The sequence below is a fragment of the Mustela nivalis genome (assembly GCF_964662115.1).
Source record: "Mustela nivalis genome assembly, chromosome: 8".
Classification (NCBI taxonomy): domain Eukaryota; kingdom Metazoa; phylum Chordata; class Mammalia; order Carnivora; family Mustelidae; genus Mustela; species Mustela nivalis.
The window spans coordinates 50,327,648-50,347,823 of record NC_139027.1 but is presented as its reverse complement, the minus strand read 5'-3'; the positions used below and the strand labels follow the sequence as shown (position 1 = coordinate 50,347,823).

Below are 20,176 nucleotides of genomic sequence, written 5' to 3'. Positions count from 1 at the left end.
ACACCCCCAGGAGGCGGGGGCTCATCTATCCCCCACTTCACAGATACGGAAGCTGAGGCCCCGACAATGTACCTGACTTGCCCAAAGTCCCAAGCAGCAGTGGGCTCGGAAGCCAAGCAGTCTGGTTCCCAAATCCCCAGTCTTGACCGCCGCCTTCACCCGTCTCTAAATGTCAGCACACCGGTGCACACCGTCCCTCCCCCCTTAGGCATCTATATATATTCCGCAACAGAGCACGGGGAGTCGCCCTCAGCTTCCTAACAGAAACCTTGAATGAATGTATTGTAAACTGTATCCTATGAGTGGACGTTGAGGCTATTTTCCATCTTTTTTTTTTTTTCTGAAAAAATATACATAACTGCACATTTACCATTTTAATCATTTTTAAGTGGCAGTTCAGAGGCACTAAATACATTCACTTTCTTGTACCGCCAGCCATCATTCACCTCCAGAACCTTTCCAGAACCCCCACCCGAAACTCCATACCCAGGAAGTCCCATACCTTACTCCTCCCTCCCCCAGCTCCTGGCACCCACCTCCCTGCTCTCTTGTCTCTGTGAATCTGGCCACTCTAGCTATTTCATGAAAGTGGAACCATACAGCATCTGTCCCTTTTGTGGCTGGCCCATCTTTTACTCTTATGTGTCCCATCTTTTTCCTTTTACTTGTGACCATGCTCCAGTGAATTTCCCGGAACTTATCATTATCCTGGCATCAGCATGTAAAGGAAAAGGATAAATGGACGCAGATATCCCTGGCAGGAGACAGAAGAAACGAAAGGTTACTCTAGGGAGAGGAAGCGAGCAATCGGGGAAACTTGTCTTTTATCCTCTACTTGCTTTACAGCTTTAGAAGTCTGTAGATTGTTCACACGTTCCCCATTCAAAATAGCTGTTGGAAAATTAAGAGTCATCACTAGAAAACTAGAAATGGGGCCTGCAACTTCTAAGCTCTTTAGTCACTTCTATGGCACAGAATGTCAAGTGTCCAACAAAATCTGTGTCTCCTCCTCCCAAAATAATAGAATGGTGGTGAGCAGCGAGCGGCCTCCCCTGCAGTTAGGCTCAGCCACGTGACTGAGGCCCCCAGTGGCATCTGAGGACACATGAGATGGGCCTCTCCCTGCCCAGCAACCCCCCCACCCCTATAACCATGTTTTTTGTCCCCTTCCCATGAACCGGAGCAAGTACGTGGCCGCAGCCCAGGCTGGGCCACGCAGAGAAGACAGCCCATGGAGATGAGGGAGAAACAGGTTGGAAGTAGGCTGGGTCCCTGAGTGGTCCTGTGGAGCTGGGCTCTCTGCCTACCTGGAACTTGAACTGTTTGAAGGGAGAGAAAGAAACTTCTACCTTACTTGAGCTGGGACATTTTGAGATCTTTTCATGACAGCATTTAGTCTAACCCCAACTAAGGCAGCCCCATTTGGGATTATAGGAAACCGCCGCCCAGGTTTCTCAGGGAGGCCTTTCCAGAGACAGAAGGAAGAATGAAAGCTAACATAGCATTTGAGGCTCTTTTCCTGACATCCAACAATGCTCCCACCTCAGGAGGCCAGTGAGATGGGAGGGACATCTTCATTTTAAACTAAAATTCCCAGTCATGACCTGATCTTGGCGGCAACAGTCCGAGTCATGGATTTGGGGTTTGGTTCAGCCACTAATGTGCACAGTCTCCTGTGCGAGCCACTGCACACCTTAGACTTAGATTTTTTTTTTTTTTTAATTAAGCAGGCAGGAGAGAGGGCAGGAAGAGCCCCTTCCTGTGTGACTAGGCCAGACCCAGCCTGTAGAGAGAGCAGGACAAGGAACTCGGGTCTGACGCCTTGGGTCCAGGCTTTTCCCGGGGACTCATTGGACCCATGAGTCGGATGCTGGAGGCGGGAATGGCAGCCGAATCACAAGTTGAGAGCTGGTTGCTAGCTTGATGTTTCACAAGCCAGTCCTGCACACAGGTTATAGGCAAGGATCAGCCTGGGAGGTCAAGCATTTGATGGGAGCACAAACAGGCGCAGCGGACAGTCTAGCCACACTGAGAAGCTAGGACAGGGAGTCCTTCTCTCCAGCCCGGGAAACAGCTGCACTTTAACTTGCAAATTCCTCCACATGGCCTGTCTCCTCCAGGCTCAGCCGATGGCCCTCTGCACCTCTGGTGGAACGTAAAAATGCATGGCCCCAATCCTTTGAACCTTACTTGCTGTAGCAACAAACCGGTGTGGCCGGGAGACCTTGGACCTTGCTTGGTTTCTCGGCTTTGGCAATGAGGACAGAGTGGGGGCAGGGGAAGCAGTCTGGGTGAGGGGTTGCTGGAACAGTGCAGAAGTTGGCTGCTTTCAGAAGCAGCCAGTGTCTCAGCAGAGTTGCCCTCTAAATCTATTTGAACCCCGAACCCCGGCACAGGCGTCAGGGGAGGGCCAGAGGGTGGGCCCCAAACATGCCACAGAAGGAAAAACCCTGCCTCCTAGGGGCAGAGCAGGGCATACCCCCTGCGCCCAGACCCCAGATGGAGGAGAAACCGCCCCCAGTCTGGCTCACTCCCCTTCCCCTCTGCCTCCTTCCAAGCTGCTTCTCCAAACCTCTAAAGGCAGCAGAGACAGAGCCTATTTAAAACAACCTCCAGAAGGTAATTAAACAGAGCCTGAAGGGGATCCTTCTGTAAAGCAAAGGATGCCTCCCTAAAACAAACAAAAAAAAAAACTTCCTAATTTATCATTTGGGCCAATCCCATTACTCCTTACCATTAATTTTGTTGTCATGGTGACTCCCAGGTAATTCGTACATATGCAAGTCTATGTGGGGTGAAGTTACCACCTCCCAATCCTACAGATTCCTGAAAGGAGAAAGAACATTTCCCCCTAGATCAGCAGCGGTCACTTCTGTACACATGCAGCTTCTCTAAGAGGACAGACCTTGGAGTCAAAGCCTGGTTTGAATTCCAGATCCCCCACTTGCTGGCCGTGTGATCTGGGGCAATTTACTTAATCCTTTTGTACCTTCACTTCCTCATTGGTAATGTGGGGATATGAATACTTACTTACAAGGTTCTCCTGAAGATTAAAGAAAATGCATTTGTTCAACAGGAATATTTACTAAGCACCTATCATGTGCTGGGCTCTACTCTAGACACTAAGAACACATCAACAGACAAAAAAGACCAAAAATCTCTGCTTTCCTGGAGCTTAAATTCTAGGGGCAACACACAATAAACTAAAAATAATAATAATAAGCAAATTGTACTGGAAGGGTGGGTGCTTCAGAAAACATGGGAAAGTGCATCAGGGCAAGGATAGAGGGGGTGTGTGTGGTGGCAGGAGGGAGGAGGTACAGCAGTAGGGAAGGTGGTCTGGGGAGTTTTCATTCAGGTAACACTGGAGGAAATACTTGAAGGAGGGAGGGAGTTATCCAGTTATCCAGTGGGAGACTGTTCTGGCAGCCAGAACAGCCTGTGCAAAGGTCCTGAGGCAAAAGTGGGTATGCCCAGCATGTTTGAGGGATAGCAAAGAAGGCCAGCATGACTGGCGTGGACTGAATAAGAGAAGAGTGGTAGGAGAGAAGATCACAGAGGGATGGGGGCTTTGCTGGCCCTTCTAAGGATTGTGGCTTTTACTTTGAGTGGAAAGCAGGAATGCTACGCAGTTTCTGGAGCAGTGGTTCGTACAGAAGGGTGATTTTGCACTCAGGGGACCCTTGGCGATGTGTGGTTGTCATGACATGGGAGGGAGTGGATCCTGGCATCTAGTTGGTAAAAACCACGGCCGCTGCTAACCATCCTACAACCAAGAATGTTCTGGCCCCAGATGCCAATAGCACCAAGGCTGAGAAACCCTAGAACCAAGAAGCAAATACAGTCATGTACGTGTTCACAGATGACTCTGGGTACTGTACTGGAAAGACACAGCGGGCCCCAGGTAGAACAGGGCTCCCCCTCAGGAGGCCACCATAATGCCGCAGCCCAGTGATGCAGCCACAGGTGTTGCCACCCATGCAACACCCAGCACATCCTACAAATGCTTCAGCTATGACTGCTCCCTGGCCTGGCCTACGCTAATGCTAAGGGCCGGGCTGTGGCTAGCCCAGTGGGGTGGACTTCTGACCGGGATCCCAGAGGCTGGAAGCAAGAGGTCAGGGTAAGGAAGGGGAGGTGTTAGCCAAGCCTTCCTTTCAGCCAGCTTCTGGCAAACCTGCTGATACCCAGAGAAGATTCGGGGTGCAAGTATTTTTGACTCCCTGGGATTTTCTCTGCTATTTTCAGCAGAGCCCAAATACAGCTGACCCCATTTCTGCTCTGCCAGAAGCAGAGACTTGCAGGATCTCTGACACCAGCTGGCCTTTCTCCTTGGCAGGTTGCTGGCAGAATCCTCCCTTCGTGGGGCCCCTAGGGTGACCAATAGGTTACGCTGGGTGCAGAGCAGACACTTAATAAGGCAAGCCGGTCCCCGGCTCCTGGGGAATGTGGAACAATGGGCAAAAGCCGCACTCAGAAGTCTACAGGGGCTCCCAGAGACCTGCTCAGCTCACTCCTGCCCACTCCAGTAGCTTCCGAGCTGGTGTCCCTAATGGCACTTACCTCCCCCAACCACCTGGCCCTTGGAACGACATTACCCCGGGATGCATTCAGGCTATTCCCTTGCCCAAGAGCTTCCTGAAGCTTCCTCTTGCCCCACACAGCACATTGATTCTCAACATTTTTGCAGTCTGTAACTTCCCAACCACCTCTCCACCTTCCTCTCTCTGGTCTCATCTTGCCTCCCTGCTCCTCTCCCTCCCCCAACCCCATCTCTCTCTCTGCTCCACTCTGCTTCTCCCTCTGGTCCCATTCATTGCAGAGGGTTTCTGTCTACATGCTACACCAACCACTTGTGTCCCCTCCCTGAGGCCTTCCTCCCACCCCTGCATTCTCCAGATTCCCTCCCTGCCGGATTCCTACCTGCCTTGGCATGAATGTCCCACAGTCTAGCCTCCGGACTAGCCCCTTGTGCCCGCCTCTATGTGGCCACCTTGCCTGTGCTGGGAGCTGGTTGCGGGAGGGCAGCCACGGGCTGTGCTCATCTCCCGCCTCGGGCCCACCACCTGGAGCCCCTCTCACATACAGGGAGCTAGGCAGGCGCCCGCACTACCATGTGTGAACCGCACGGATATAACTGGGCTCCAGACCTTCCAAATGCCAAGCTCGTCTGCCCCCCGTATTTGTACCTACCAGGCCACTCCACAGAGGACCCCTTCCCTTCCAAATCCACCTTCAAGTACCAGGTGAAAGATGGGCATTGGATCTACCTGGCTATGGGACCTAAGGTAAGAAAGGTAAGCTCCCGGAGACTCAGTGTTCTTACCTATAAAATGGGGTTAATACAGGCACCTACCAAAGAGGGTTCCTGTGAATATTTACTAAAATACGTGTGAAGTACTCATATTCAGTGCAATGCCTAGCACTTGGTCAGCACCAAGGGAGTGGCGGCTTGTCACCGTGAGGGAGTCTTTGACCTCTCACCCCACATACCTCCACCCACACCAAACCATCGCCGCAACACCCCAGCATGGAAAGTGCCTGCAGCAGAGTCAACATCCAGAACTCCAGTCCAGCTGCCTGGGCTCTCATCTATGGTTTAGTTGGGCAGCTGATAGCTACGGTCTTTACTGGGGCTCCTAGCACATAGAATTACTACTTGTCAAGCCCAAAGGGTAAATTATACTTACTTTTATTTTATCCTAAGGGCGAATTTTTCACTGGTATAGCAATCTTTTAACAAGTTAACAGTCTCTGGAGGAGATGTCAGCCATCCACTCACGGAAGACCAAACAAAGGCCATCGGGTGTGAACAGAGTAGCGATCCACTTGGGGAGACCCGCCAGTGAGATGGCCTAACCGGAGGCCGGTTGGATAACAAACCAGTAGGCAGGTGACCCAGTGTGGCCTGTGTTCTGGGCACAGGCCCACCGGCACCGGGAGGCAGCCACAGGCTATTGACCCACATGCCTACAAAAGGACTTCGAGCGGCCACAGAGCCCGGGGCAGATGAGGCAGCTGTCCAGGCTGAGATCAAGAGCCACCCTGGGCCTGGATGTGACTCATGACCTGAGCCTGCCTGGACCGGGAACAGGGAACCGTCCTTAACTCCAGACTGCCGGGGCTTCCCTGGGCTTCTGTGTCGTCACCCAGCTACTTGGTTCCTGTCTGTGGAGACCAGAGGGGGTGCGGCTTGGTAGAGGAGGCCCAGGGAGGGAAGACTTGTGACCCCTGAGTCCACAGAGTCTGATCCCTGTTGCTCTGGAGAGCCAGGGGCACCAGCAAGCGGGGAGAGGGAGGATCTGATTAGTCAGGGGGCCGAGCAGCAGCTCACACCTAGAGCACTAGGCTACCCAGCCGCCAGATGGATGCTGCAGGCATTACCCACAGGAGCCAGAACTGGGAAGCACGACTAGTGCCAAGATCCCTGCTTCCCACCCCACTTACCCTCCTCCAGGCTCTCTGGAGGCACATGGGGCTTTCAGGACAGAAAACAAAAGAGGCCCAGGAAACAGGACAGGCAACTTTAAGCTACTGAAGGCAGCAAAGAGGAGAAACATGGCCTCATTCCCCAAACTCTGGAGGCTGGAGGGAGTCCCAAGAGGCCAACCTCAGCCAGAGGGAGGTTGGTAAGGAAGGGCCAGGGGACTGAACTCACCCCGACAGGTCCAAGAGGAACTGCAGAGGTCTGAGCACTACTTTGGCCTAGAGCGGGGCACCTCAAGTCATGTCACCTAGGCTCCTCAGTGCCCATGCCACAGCCCACAGGGAAGCAGTGTGCTTAGGGATGATCTGGTCGCGGCCCGTCCTTCCTAACGGCAGCACAGATGCTTGAAGACAGACTCTGCCTAGCCAGCACTGCCCAGGGGTCTGGCCAAGGTGCTCCATCAGCTCACACCTTTGCCCTCCTTTCAAGTGGCCAGGCCACAATCCAGCACATTCTCCTCGACCTCCCCTGGAAGGGCTTGCTGTCTCTTCTCGTGATGTGTCCTCTCACCCACACAGCTCCTACCCCAGCACTTCTCCTGGCCAGCCCCTTCTCATCCCTCAAGTCTCAGACAAAAACCTCCTCCAGAGATTCTTGTTTGGGCAGGTTACGCCTTCCTCTTCTCTCCCACAGTATCATGGCTTCTCACAATCACTGCCTAGATTCTGGGGATCCATGAAGCGAGAACCTCATCCACTTTCTTCCTTGTTCCCTCCCCAGGCTCCAGCACCAAAACTGGCCTGCAGGTGCTCCATAAATACATAAATACATAATGAATTGGGAAATACATAAATAAATACATAAATGAATTGGGTTGGGGAGAGCTGATGGCTAAGCCACCTACCCCAGAAACATCGAGCCAGGCAATGGTGTGTGTCACGTTGGCAGCCCAGAGCCCCGGCATGGGCTTTGCACCTAAAGGTACTAGAAGAAGGCAAGGGCAGTGCCTCATAGAGTTACCAAAAGAATGGAAGAGGAGACAACAGCAGAGGACGGACAGCAACATGTTTCTGAATGGAGAATCAGTAGAGTGTTAGTAACTGATCCAGTAGAGAGGAAGAAACCATCCCCTAAACATCCACAGACTCCGTCCTGAAGGAGGCAGTCCATTGGCCTCCAAACACCAGCAAAGCTCAGGACTTGGAGGGACCAGGCACCGTAGGAAAGAAAGGCTAATCGTAAGGCTAAACACAGGGGATTGGTTAAAAGTCTGTTCTCAAACCAATAGATCCCAAGGCCTTCACCATAGGTGAAGGTGACTCTCACCCAGATGCTAGAGGCTTATCAGCCTCCTGGAGAAACTGAACCCAAGTGATCCCAGACTTGAGAACACCAGCACAGTGGAGGACAGGAGTGAGATTCAAAGCAGGAAATTACTGAAAATCTGCAAAGCGAATACTGGGACTCCAGCCTCCTCCACTCCTTGGCTTCCGGAATGCAGAGAGATGAGATGGCTACTGTATTCACAAAACAGGAAAAGAATTCTATCAAGAAGAATTTTAAAAATAAACAATCTAAGAGCTCTTGGAAATTAAAATTATACTAGCTGAAGTTAAAATTTCAACCAACATGTTGAAAATAAACTCAAGGAAATTTCCTGCAAAGCCACACAGAAGGACAAAGTGATGGAAGAGAAGAGAAAAAGATATAAGATAATTTAAGTGTCAATCTAAAATGTTGACTATTTGACTAATAGGAGTTCCAGAATAAAAAGAAATTATCAAAGAAACAGTATAAGAAAATTTGTTAGAACAGAGAGTAGGAGTCTTCAGATTGAAAAGGGTCACCAGGAGTCCAAAATAGTGAATTTTAAGAGATGTCATTGTGGAATTTCAGAAATAAATTTAATAGAAAGCATACTAAACATTTCCGAAGAGGGAAAACGGGTTACTTGAAAAGAATCAGAAATGAAATGCATCAGGTTTCCAAAAGCTATTCTGACCGTGAGAAGACAATAGAGCAATATCTTCAAAATTCTGAAAGAAAATATCTGTCAACCTAGAATTTTCTTCTCAGCCAAACTGTCAATTAAGACTGAGTGTAGAGGTGCCTGGATAACTCAGTCAGTTGGGGTCTGGTCCTTGATTTCTGGTCAAGTCATGGGATCAAGCCCTGCATTAGGCTCTGTGCTGGGCATGGAACCTGCTTAAGATTCTTTCTCCCTCCCCGACTCTCACTCTCAAAAGGAAAAAAAAAAAAAAAGTCTGAGAGCAGAAGTACAACTTTCGGGGCACCTGCGTGGCTCAGTGGGTTAAGCCTCTGCCTTTGGCTCAGGTCATTATCTCGGGGTCCTGGGATCGAGTCCCACATCAGGCTCTCTGCTCAATGGAGAGCCTGCTTCCCCCTCTCTCCGCCTGCTGCTCTGCCTACTTGTGATTTCTCACTCTGTCAAATAAGTAAATAAAATCTTTAAAGAAAAAAAAAAAGAAAGAAATACAACTTTCAGACATAAAAGGGCTCACAATTTTCTTCCCATTTATTCTTTTTATAGGAAGCCACTGAAAGAGCTATCCACCACCCATTTTCCACCAAAATGAAAGTGTACACCAACAGAAAGCCCTGGAGCTGGAGGAGATGGACACCAGAAAGGAAAATTTCAGGGGGCGGGGTGGAATAGAACTGAAGGACAGGAGTCTTCAGATTGAAAGGAGGTACTAAAAATATCAAAAGGCTGCTAAATGATGTAGTAAGAGGTAGAGACAGAATAAAGAAAACCACACCAATGTGAAAAACTAAAGCAATCATTACCTCCAGGTAAAACATAAAGTTGAACAAGAGAGAAAACAAACAAACAAACAAAACCCAGTAAGTGCTATTTATATCATGGTAATAACATGAATAGTGAATATCCATAAACCCCCCAAATCCATAATAACTATTTTAGGAGAGTGATGAGGATGAGGGAGAGACGTGCTTTTGTGGTTTTTGTTGTTTTCTTTTGTTTCATTTAGATTTTACTTATTTATTTGACAGAGAGAAACACAGCGAGAAAGTGAAGAGAAGCAGGGGGAGTGGGAGAGGGAGAAGCAGGCTTCCCGCCAAGCAGGGAGCCCAATGAGGGGCTCAATCCTGGGACATTGGGATCATGAGCTGAGCCGAAGGCAGACACTTAAAGACTGAGCCACCCAGGCACCCCGAGATGTGTGTTTTTCAATGGGCGTAAATAACAAGATAGCTGAATCAGGTGAATACAAAATGACTAAATGAAAAATAGGACTATGTGGGGGGAGAAAAATAGGACTATGGATAAGCATATTAGTTTGACATAGATTTCTATCTGAAGAAATAACTAAAAGTATTTATCTCTGGAGAAAAGGAATGGGAATTAAGGAAAGATGGGGGCAGCATACTATTTCTCCTTCAGGTATTTTAGTACTATTGGACTTTTTGAACTATGCATACATATTATTTTGGTTTTGAGGTGTTTTTTTTTTTTAAGATTTTGTTTATTTATTTGAGAGACAGAGAGCAAAAAAGCAAGAGAGCACAAGCAAGGGGAGCATCAGAGGGAGAGGGAGAAGCAGGCTCCCGGTTGAGCAGGAGCCAACTAGGTGCTCAATCCTAGGTCCCTGGGATCATGATCTGAGCCAAAGGCAGACACTTAATCAACTGGGCCACCCAGGCACCCCTGTGTACATATTACTTTGGGGAAAAAATGTCTGAAATTAATTTTTTTGAAAGATCTTGAAGTAAAGTGTACAAACAGAAAGAAAAACTTTGGCATATTAACCATAATTATAATCATTGAAGAAGTCCTACAATGCATCCCTCTACCTTTCTTCCAAACTGAACACAACCTGTAACCGTTCACTTAGCTCTAGTTCAGGTTCCTACCTGATATACATTTTAAAAAGATTAATTTACTGTTCTAGCCTAATCTCCACTATTCTCCCATGTCTTTCCTATTCTCAACCTGAACTTTTGTGTAGTAGTATACTAGTAACTGTTTAAAAGTCAGTTCTTTGGAGAATAAAGTCCTGATTTGTAGCATTTGCCCATTTCCATAGTATAAATACTCCCACATGGCTGATTTCAAGCTACCACTGTGACATCACTAAATGTGAAACAGGGAAGAGATATACACTCAGCTCCAGGAAACTACTGCCTTTGGGCTTGTCTTGCCTTATCAGCCTCCATGCTTCCCACGAGACCCAGGGTATGGGAAAGACCTGAGTGTCTCCTCCAGAAAGCCAGAAATCTACATGGCTGTGTAGTAGTAGTAGAAGTGGATAATGAAGGAAAGAGAGTGGTTCTGGCTGCAGGAAAGGGAATGTGACTTGGCGGCCTTGCTTCTCCACTTCCAGAAGAATCACCTGTTCATTGGTGACACCTGGGCGCAGGGTCCCATGCTTGTAGTCCTCCAGCAGCTGCACAGCCTCTCTGAGACGTCTCTGCAGGGGAAAGAAAAAAGACACTGAGGTGCACAAATCCAAGGCTCCTACAACTCTTTCCCTTGAAAACAATAAAGAAGGATACAACTTAAGTGTCCTTCCATAGGAAAATGGCTAAATGACAGTGGTCTGAAAATACTATGGAACATTACTGGGCAGTTTAAAAAGTGAAGATCTGTATGTGATTCCATCTCTAACATTTTTTTTTTTTTTGAGCAAGAAAGTAAATTGCAGAGCCGTATGATGCCATTCATTATACCAAACAAACAAAGCCCACACACACAGAGAAACCAATATTTTCTATGAGAATATTTATGTGTGCAAATGCATCAAAAAAGCTCTGGAAGGAGACCCACCAAATTAGTGACAGGAGTTACCTTAGGGTAGGAGGAAAGGGTCCAGATTTGGCAAGGGGTATCAGGAGGAAATTTAATCTTAATTATAATATTGAAAGTTTTTAATAAAGATAACATATTTATGTAATACTCATACAATTTCTTTGCAACATTTTTAAAACACTAGCAGAGATTTACATACTAAAGTGCATATGGGCTACAGTAACTGATGGAGAGAGAGAGGGAAAAAAAGAAGATAGAATTGTATCATCTGTAAAATGTTAAAAGCTAAAGAGACAGCAACAGTGATAGAAGGCAGCCTTTGTCCACCAAAATATTTGTACAAGAATATTCATAGCAGCACTATTCAGGGGCACCTGGGTGGCTCAGTCCTTAAGTGTCTGCCTTCGGCTCAGATCATGATCCCAGGGTCCTGGAATCGAGTCCCACATCGGGCTCCCTGTTCTGCAGAGAACCTGCTTCTCTCCCTTTCCCTCTGCTGCTCCCCCTGCTTGTGCTCCCTCTCTCTCTGTCTCAAACAAATAAAATCTTAAAAAAAAAAAAAAAAAGAATATTCATAGCAGCACTATTCAAATAGTCCCAAAGTGCAAACAATCCAAATGTCAGTACTAGACTAGACAGGTAAATTATAGTACATGCACACAATGAAATATTGTACAACAATTTAAAAAGCAAACTACAAACACATGTTATAACATGGATGAATCTCACAGACATACTGTGGCAAAATGTATTTTCCAAAAAGGGACACTCTACTATCTGCTAAGCCCCATTCTCTTCTAGAACCTTCCCACATCCCCCTCAAGAGGTAGAGTCCATGTGTCCATGTATCCTCCTGCTGATCCTGGGCAGGACTTCATGACTGCCTCAACAAATAGAGTATGGCTGAAGTGAGATTATGTGACCTCTTAGGCTATGTCACAAAAATGTCTTGCATTTCTACCTTGTTCTCTTGGGATGGTCACTCTTTGGGAACTCAGCCATCATATTGTCAGGAGGCCTGAGCAGCATATGGAGAGACCCACCTGGATGGGAACCGAGGCGCTGCCCATGGCTACAGCCGAGCTATCAGCTGACAGTCCGTACCAACCTGCCTGCCATGCAAGGGAGCCATCTTGCAATGGACTTTCCGGCTCCCCATCAAACCACCCTGGTGGACGCCGCATGGAACAGTGATGAACTGTCCCCTATGAGCCCTGCCCAAACTGAAGACTGTGAGCAAAACAACTGAGTCGTGTTTTAAGCCACTACATTTTGAGGTGATTTGTTATATCGCTATGAAAGGCTGATATACTTAACGAAGTCAGATGCCAAAGAGTATGTATAAAGTTCAAGAACAGGCAAAGCTGACCTAACTAACTGTGTGGAGGTCATGATAGTGTTACTTTTTTGGGGGGGGGGGAGGCAGGGCCCTGACTTGGAAAGGGCATAAGGGAGCCCTTTGAGGTCATGGAAATGTTCGATGTCTTCATCTGAGTGGTGGTTACATGGGTATAAACATAAGTTGAAATGGAGTAAGCCATAAACTTGGGATTGGTGCATTTTACCCTGTGTATGCTCTACCTCAAAAAATTAACAAGAAACAGTCAACAGCCATAGAAGGCAGCCTATGACAAGGTTGGCTGAGGGATCCAGACATCAGGGTTGCCCAGTGTGGGCAAAGAAACCCAGTGAAGTTGCCCTGTCCCCCCCCCCTTTTTTTTCTTTTGTTCCCCTTTGGATAGAAGGGCAAGGTTAGCTGAGGATGGAAATGCAAAGAGACCTCTGCAGAAGCCCCCGGGTCTGAAGGCAGGATGCCACCCCAGGAAGGGCAACCATGGGGCAGGCAGGGTGTTTGCTGAGACATCGGGCAGGGCAGTCCCATAGGACAGGAAAGGAAGAGCCACCTGCTATAATGGAACAGACAGACTGACTGCCGGCCCAGACGTGCCAGCCGGCCCACCTGACCCATCAGGCCTGCCTCAGAAGCATCTGCGGCCGACATAGGTCTAATATGGGACATCAGGGAAACTTCTTGCTTAGGAGCAGCCTGACTCGGTGGGGTTGGGGTAGGGGGAGGTACTGCCTTTCCCTCTCAAAGGTATGCATATCAATTCCAAAATTCCGTAGTCTCTTCACAGAATCTATTTCCAACATGGAGACAGCTTGGTGGGATTTTTTTGGCAGGGGTGGGGAGGGGAGGGGCAATTAACCCATGCTATTTAGAGAGAATGTCAGAAAACAATAGAGAAGCACAAAAGATCATTTTAAATCCCTCATCAATACACCGCTGAGATAACCACTGCAGAGATGAGAAGGGTTGATAAAGAGTGAAGGGGATTTTTCTTCTGCATTTAATGTGTTTGTTTTTCAACAACATGGGATCATGTTGATGGTTTTACCTTGCTTCAGGTCACAGGGCTACAACATGAGAAGTTTAGTCTTCCCACCCAGAGTTTAGTCAGACCCTTGCTGTGTGCCTTGCCCTCCCGCCGGCCCCCCCAGAAAGCGTGATGCAGCGAACTCCCCACCCCAAGCCTGCTTCCTCCCACACTGCGGCCTCTGCCACGGGACAATGACTGCTCTACTTTCCAGCGCTGAATGGTGAATGGCCCCGTGTTCTCATTATTTTTCCCACTCCAGGGATTCTCCCGAGTTCCTATAACAACCTGGCCAGGCTCCATTTCATTTGACACAGTCATCAAAAGGAGGCCTCCTGCCACAGGAATAAGTTCCAGAGAGCCCCGATCTTGGCACGAGTTGAGGGAGAACTAAATCCAAAGTTCCTGAAGAACGAGTCTGGGAAATTAGGACTGGAGGAAGCTAGAACATGCTTTTCTCTTGCCTGGGCCTTACTAAGCCTCAGCCCCTCTGTCAGAGGCTGAGGGGCTAGGGCTCCAGGCCGCTCTGTGGGACAGCCAAACCCCAGGACACTTGCTTTAAGAGGTCCCTGAGGCCTGAACTCTTCTGGGGACTAGGCCCTTCACTACAGAGAACGGGGTCATTACCAGGGAGTCCTGAGGGGGGGGAGGAGGGTCTCCCTGCTTTAAACCCTCCCCCACCCCCTGCATTGTGAGGCTTGACAGAGGAGCCCTGGGCACTTGAGAGGTGGGGATAGCGGGAGGTTCCAGACAGGTGAACTTTGCAGGAAGTCTTTTCAACCAGAAACAAACAGGCAGCCAGGCCCCGGATGCAAAGGCAGCAAGGAGCGGATGGATGAAAGGCTGCAGGCCCTTCTCTAGAGCCATGGGCCAGGGGGAGGGTCAGCCCTGGTTGCTTCCCAGACTTCCTCATTGGCTTGCCTGCCTCTAGCTCACCTGCCAAAAAGTGTCACCTTGAGGTTATCTCCTGTATTTTATTGGGGCATGGTTTCCAGAAGGTCCTTCTGGAAATGCTGGCACCTGGGAGGTCTGCTCCAGGGCAGAGAATTCAAAGAGAGGAGGAACCTGGCCTTGAGGGTCCTGCCCTAAGTCTTGAGGGGCAGAAGAAGGAAGTAAAGGGGCAGGCATGGAGTGTTAGAGTGGTGGCCAGAGAGGGCAAGAGATTGTGCCTGGGACAGTGGGACCCAGGAAGGAAAGGACACAAAAAGGAAAGCTGGGAAGAAAGTCAGCAAAAAGTCCCTCAATGGTGATGCTCATTTGACCATCCCAGAATTCGCCCGATCTCGTCTGATCTCGGAAGCTAAGCAGGGTCGGGCCTGGTTAGTACTTGGATGGGGGTGACCATCCCAGAATTACAAGAGACCATTCCATATTCACAAAGGATGTGGATAAGAATACCCCTTTGCATGTATCTATCATAGAACCATCTAGGCTACTCCCTCACTGAAATAACTGGGGCCAGAAAAGGAAGGGCATTTCCACGCCCAGGGTCACAAGGTAGGTGGGAGGCAACTTAGAAATACCCTCCATCCCAGTTCTGGGCCATTTCCACAAAACATCAGCATGAAAGACCGTCCAGTCCTCATAAGAGTAACTGAAAGGGTTGTCTCCCAATGATTTCAAAGCAATGCCTACATCCTCCAAAGCTGAGGCCTATGGGGGCAGGGCACCTCAGGTAAGAAAAGGAAGGGTCTTCTTTACTCTTATTCAAAGTCAGGCCTGATCTGACACAGAAACTGGAGCATTCAAACTTTAGGCAAAGTGGGGAATTTGGGAGTCCCCAGAGCTTGCAGAACTTAAAAAAAAAAAAAAAGAGAAAGAGAAGGAAAAGCAGCATCAGGGGTGAGGAGAATGAATTGGCAATGGAGTGTGAGTGAGAGAACAAAGCATGGATGGCTGATGGGAGACAGGGGGAGGGGAGGGCAGCAGCTTAGGTCACTTCAGGCCTTGATTGATTAGTATCTGATTGTTCTCACCTGCGTCAGTCTTGCACCTGCCCAAGGCAGGGCCGTTCACTCTCTCTTGTGGCCCCAAGTCCTGGGAATTGGGGCTAGAAGATAATGATTTAAATGCAGACCGAGTCCCAGGCCCTTCTCTTGTCTTCCCTCAGCCTTCTTAAGCCCCTTTCTTGTTCCCTCTTTATAGTCCTGGGACTGCAGGATTAATGTCTATGCTGAGATTGGTTCTTGGCTCCCTGAAGCCCCAGACCACTGGAGGTCCCAAGGGAAGAGGGAACCAGGGATACATGGGGAGAGGCTCTGTCTTCCCTATGAAACTTCTGGTCACCTTCAGGGGGCCCATGAGTGGCAGATAGAATTCTGTCCAGCTAGCCCAAGAACTTTAGAAACATTCAGCCTTCCAGCCTGGATAGCCTACTCTTGAGAATTTATTCTAGAAAATAAATGTAGCAGAAGTGAAAAATGATATGTCCAATGCTGTTTCTTGGAAAAGCCAAAGCTAGGGAACCATGCATGGGTTAGATCTAAGCATTGAACAGGGATGGTTTTTTAGACTTTAAAACTTGATTTTTAGAAAGTATAAAGGGGACCCATGGGTGGCACAGTCAGTTAAGCATCCAACTCTTGGTTTCAACTCAGGTCATGATCTCAAGGTCCTAGGATAGAGCTCCACACCGGGCTCCTCGCTCACAAGGAGTCTGCTTAGAGACTCTCTCTCCCTCTCCCTCTGTCCCTCCCACTCATGCTCTCTCTCTGTAAAATAAATAAATAAATCTTTTTTAAAAAACAAAAAAGAATACATTAAAGTAAATTAAAAACTATAAAGACTTAGAAATGATTGAAAAAAGCAAATAAAAAGTGTTCAGTGTAATAGTATGCCAAAAATGCATGCAGATAGGCTAGAACTTGAAGTGTATAAAGGTATTGACATTTGAGTATTTTTTATTAAAAATTCCATGAACGATTTTAAAATTAGAATATCAGGTGCTATCTAGAAGGTATTCAAATGGACCTCCTCAAAGGGATTGAGTACACTTATCATGATGAGCACTGAATAATGTATAGCATTGTTGAATCACTATATTGTATACTGACTCTATTGAAATTTTTTGAAAGTGTAGAGAAACATTATAATTAAAAAAGTATTTGGTTGAGTGACACCTGGATGTCCAGGTGCTTAAGCATCTGACTCTTGATCTCAGCTCAGGTCTTGATCTCAGGGTCGTGAGTTCAAGCCCCATGTTGAGCTCCATGCCCAGCATGGAGTCTACTTAAAAAAAATTACAATGAAAAATTAAAAGACAAAAATAAATACAACATCATCACTCATTACTACTGAGACTATACACTGATATAATCTTGATACAGGTGGGTATAATCTATAGGGCAATTTGGCATTATATATCAAATGTCTTAAAAGCCTTTCATTCAGAAACTCCACTTCTAGGAATTTATCCAAAGAAAATAAAGAGAAATAAGGGGAGATTTATGTCCACGGATATTTACTGCAGTACTATTTCTTTATTTTTTTTATTTTTTTTTAAAGATTTTATTTATTTACTTGAGAGAGAGACAGTGAGAGAGAACATGAACGAGGAGAAGGTCAGAGAGAGAAGCAGACTCCCCATGGAGCTGGGAGCCTGATGCGGGACTCGATCCCGGGACTCCAGGATCATGACCTGAGCCGAAGGCAGTAGTCCAACCAACTGAGCCACCCAGGTGTCCCTACTGCAGTATTATTTATAACGGCAAAAGATATAAACCACCCAACTGGGTCACAATAGAGAAAATTATTAAGCACATTATAGAATAATCATATGATGGATTACTATGTAGTTATTAAATATATTTTGAAATAACATTTAATAACAACAAAAAATGCTCATGATATGCTACATGGAAAAAAGCATATATATCATGTATACATATATGTTATGTAAACGTAAACATATACATCATGATTCTCTTTGTATATATCCTACATAAGGAGATACAGATATATATAGATATATCTATATATAGATATATACATACATACACACACATATTACATAAATCATTCTAATTTTGTACATATGCATACATCAAATGATCAATGGCGACTATTTCTGGCAGGTGGGATTATGGGTTATTTTTATTTCCTTCTTCAGGCTTTCATTTATTCCAGTATTTAGGGATTACTACCAGAATCCTATCACATCAGAAGGTACCCAATGTCAGTTTTTTCATGGCTATTGATGCTAAGTTTGGCCACCTGGTTAAAGTGGGGTCCGGCAAGCTCTTCACTATAAAGGTAAATTTTCCCCTTTGCTAACTAATCTTCAGGGTGAAACTTATTTGAGAGCATACACATATCCCTATCCCATTGCCCTACAACTCCTTACTCTGTGCAGGCATCCCTAACGGTCCTGGTCAGGGGCAGTTAGTTCACTGAGGGTTATCCAAGGCTATTTTCTTCTACATTTATCAGCTGACATTCTTCAGTGAAGGTGAGCTTCCCTCTCCCATACCAGTGCTAGTATTACTATGGATTCACGGATTTCTCCTCCTCCTTCCTGTTACTCTTACTATTGAGTCGCAGATGTGTTAGTATTACTCTTATGATTATTTAGTGTGTTATAACCATTGCTTGTATTCTTCTTAATGTTCAGATTCTCCCAAATGTGACTGTTGGGTTTCCCTTCAAGCCAGCTGCTGTGTCTCCATCATTCTTTGAGCTCTCTCCTACTTGCTGTAGCTGCTCTCCTTGTCCCAAATGTGGATCTGGCTACCTCTCCAAGAAGTTCCAGTTTCTTTTAGTAGGTTGTGGCATTTAGAGACCAAGATCTGAGAGCTAAGTGTGTTCACTGTCACCAGAGGTCATTGCTTCCTGGCCCTTTCAATGAAGAGAGTAAGGAAACCAGGAAATATAAATACCAGTGTGCACGTGTGTGTGTGTGTGTGTGTGTGTGTGTGTGTGTGAGAGAGAGAGAGAGAGAGAGAGAGAGAGAGAGAGAGTCATGAGTTCATATCCATACCTCTGATTCAATAAAACATCACATAGTTCTTTGTCCTTTCCCCTACTCCAGATCTGTAGCCCCCTACCTCCACGGTGAGAAACCTGGTTCCCAACATCAATATAATTACTTATCTATTCTATCCTGTAATATAACCCAGATAGTTTCCGATTATAACACCAATACTCCTACAGAATCTGTATTATTAACACCAATAATTCAGTCAGTTTTCTCTGCCCTTCAGGATGATATAATCTGTCAACCATTCATTCCCTTAAATAATTATTGAATTCAGAATAGCAAATTCCTTTCATCTTCAGTCGATAATTAAAAGTAACTTCAATGTCAGCTGGTACACCTTTGCCCTCAGAGAGCTAGATTGAATTCCATGACGTGGGTGCAAAGCCAACGCTGGGCTTCTGCCAACTCCTGGTGGTTTGCTTCCTCTGGTCTGAGCCTGCACACACCGCACCCCGACAGGAGACTCACAGCCCCTCAAGATCCACCCCTCAAATAGTCTACTTTTGCAGAGATTTCAAGAACCAGGCCGACTTTACTGGCAACTTCCCAGGAATGATGGCGGAGGGAGCAACAGTACAACATGTCAACTTTCACAACTCAGTAGGCATGACCAGTCTCAAGACAGCCTCAGCCACTGGCTTCTCAGCGCATCCCAGATGCTTGCTCTCCTTCCCATATTTCTCCCTCTTCCTTCTCTCTCCTCTTGGCAGGATCAGAAAAGCACCATTCTCCCTCTCTGTCAAGCAGACCAACTTTCTCCCCTGAAGCCTTGCTCAAGACGTCCTTATGACAAAGACAGCCTTCTTCCTGAGAGAAATTACAGTGAATGAAATTGCCTCTGCCTCATTACACATGAGGGTTGGAATCTTTTTAAAGCTTGGTCAGTTATAAATGACAAACAAATTGCTGCAAAATTCTCTCAAGATGAGCCTATCCATCGACTCAGCGAATGCCTCTCAGAACCAGGTCACCAGATGGCTCAAGCTGCCCAGAATCTTTCTACCTCAAGAACTACCAGCTTCCAGAACCACCTCCTCATGTCCCCAGAAACCTATCCCTGTCGCAGGCAGACAGGCCTGTCCAGATCTCTTTCAGTGGGCTGCCCACCACCTCACTCTCCCTCCCAGAAACCCAGCCAAGGACCCTGAGAGAAACAGTTCTCTGTAGATATGAATCATGTCCTGTGGATGGAGCCGGGAAGAAGGGGAGCCTGGCCCTCCCGGCAGCATCACAGTTCGTGGCGGAGAACCTGGGGTAATGGGCTCTCCACTCTGCTTCCAATTTCTCATCCCTTCCCTGCCAGTGGCCTTGCTAAGTAACCTACCTGGACTAGACCCAGTGAGTCGTGGCCCTTCCAGAGATTTCAGGGCTTAGATGACGATCTTCTATGGGCAAAATCTTTCCAAAAGGCAGGCATGTGGTGCTGGAAACAGTCCCCAACCAGGGGAGGGCACAGGTGAAATGTGAAAAACATTCCAAAGTTTCTGTTGTATCGGTGATTTTCTAGGCAGTAAATCGTTAAGTTGTTTTGCCATGTCAATTGCTGATAGGGGATGCAGGCCAAAAGTGGTTTAGAGATGTATAAGAATATTGGGGCCATTCAGAAT

The 20,176-nt window shown here is 47.2% G+C and overlaps 1 protein-coding gene across 7 annotated transcripts in view; it reads right to left on the bottom strand.

Moving 5' to 3' along the window:
- SFXN5 (sideroflexin 5) overlaps positions 1-20,176 on the bottom strand; it is a 136,696-nt gene that overhangs the window by 101,401 nt on the left and 15,119 nt on the right. For all 7 annotated transcript variants that reach the window (XM_082745584.1, XM_082745587.1, XM_082745586.1 and 4 more), the window contains exon 3: positions 10,801-10,878. In XM_082745584.1, the coding sequence (XP_082601710.1) occupies positions 10,801-10,878 (78 nt within the window). The remainder of the gene's footprint in view (positions 1-10,800; positions 10,879-20,176) is intronic.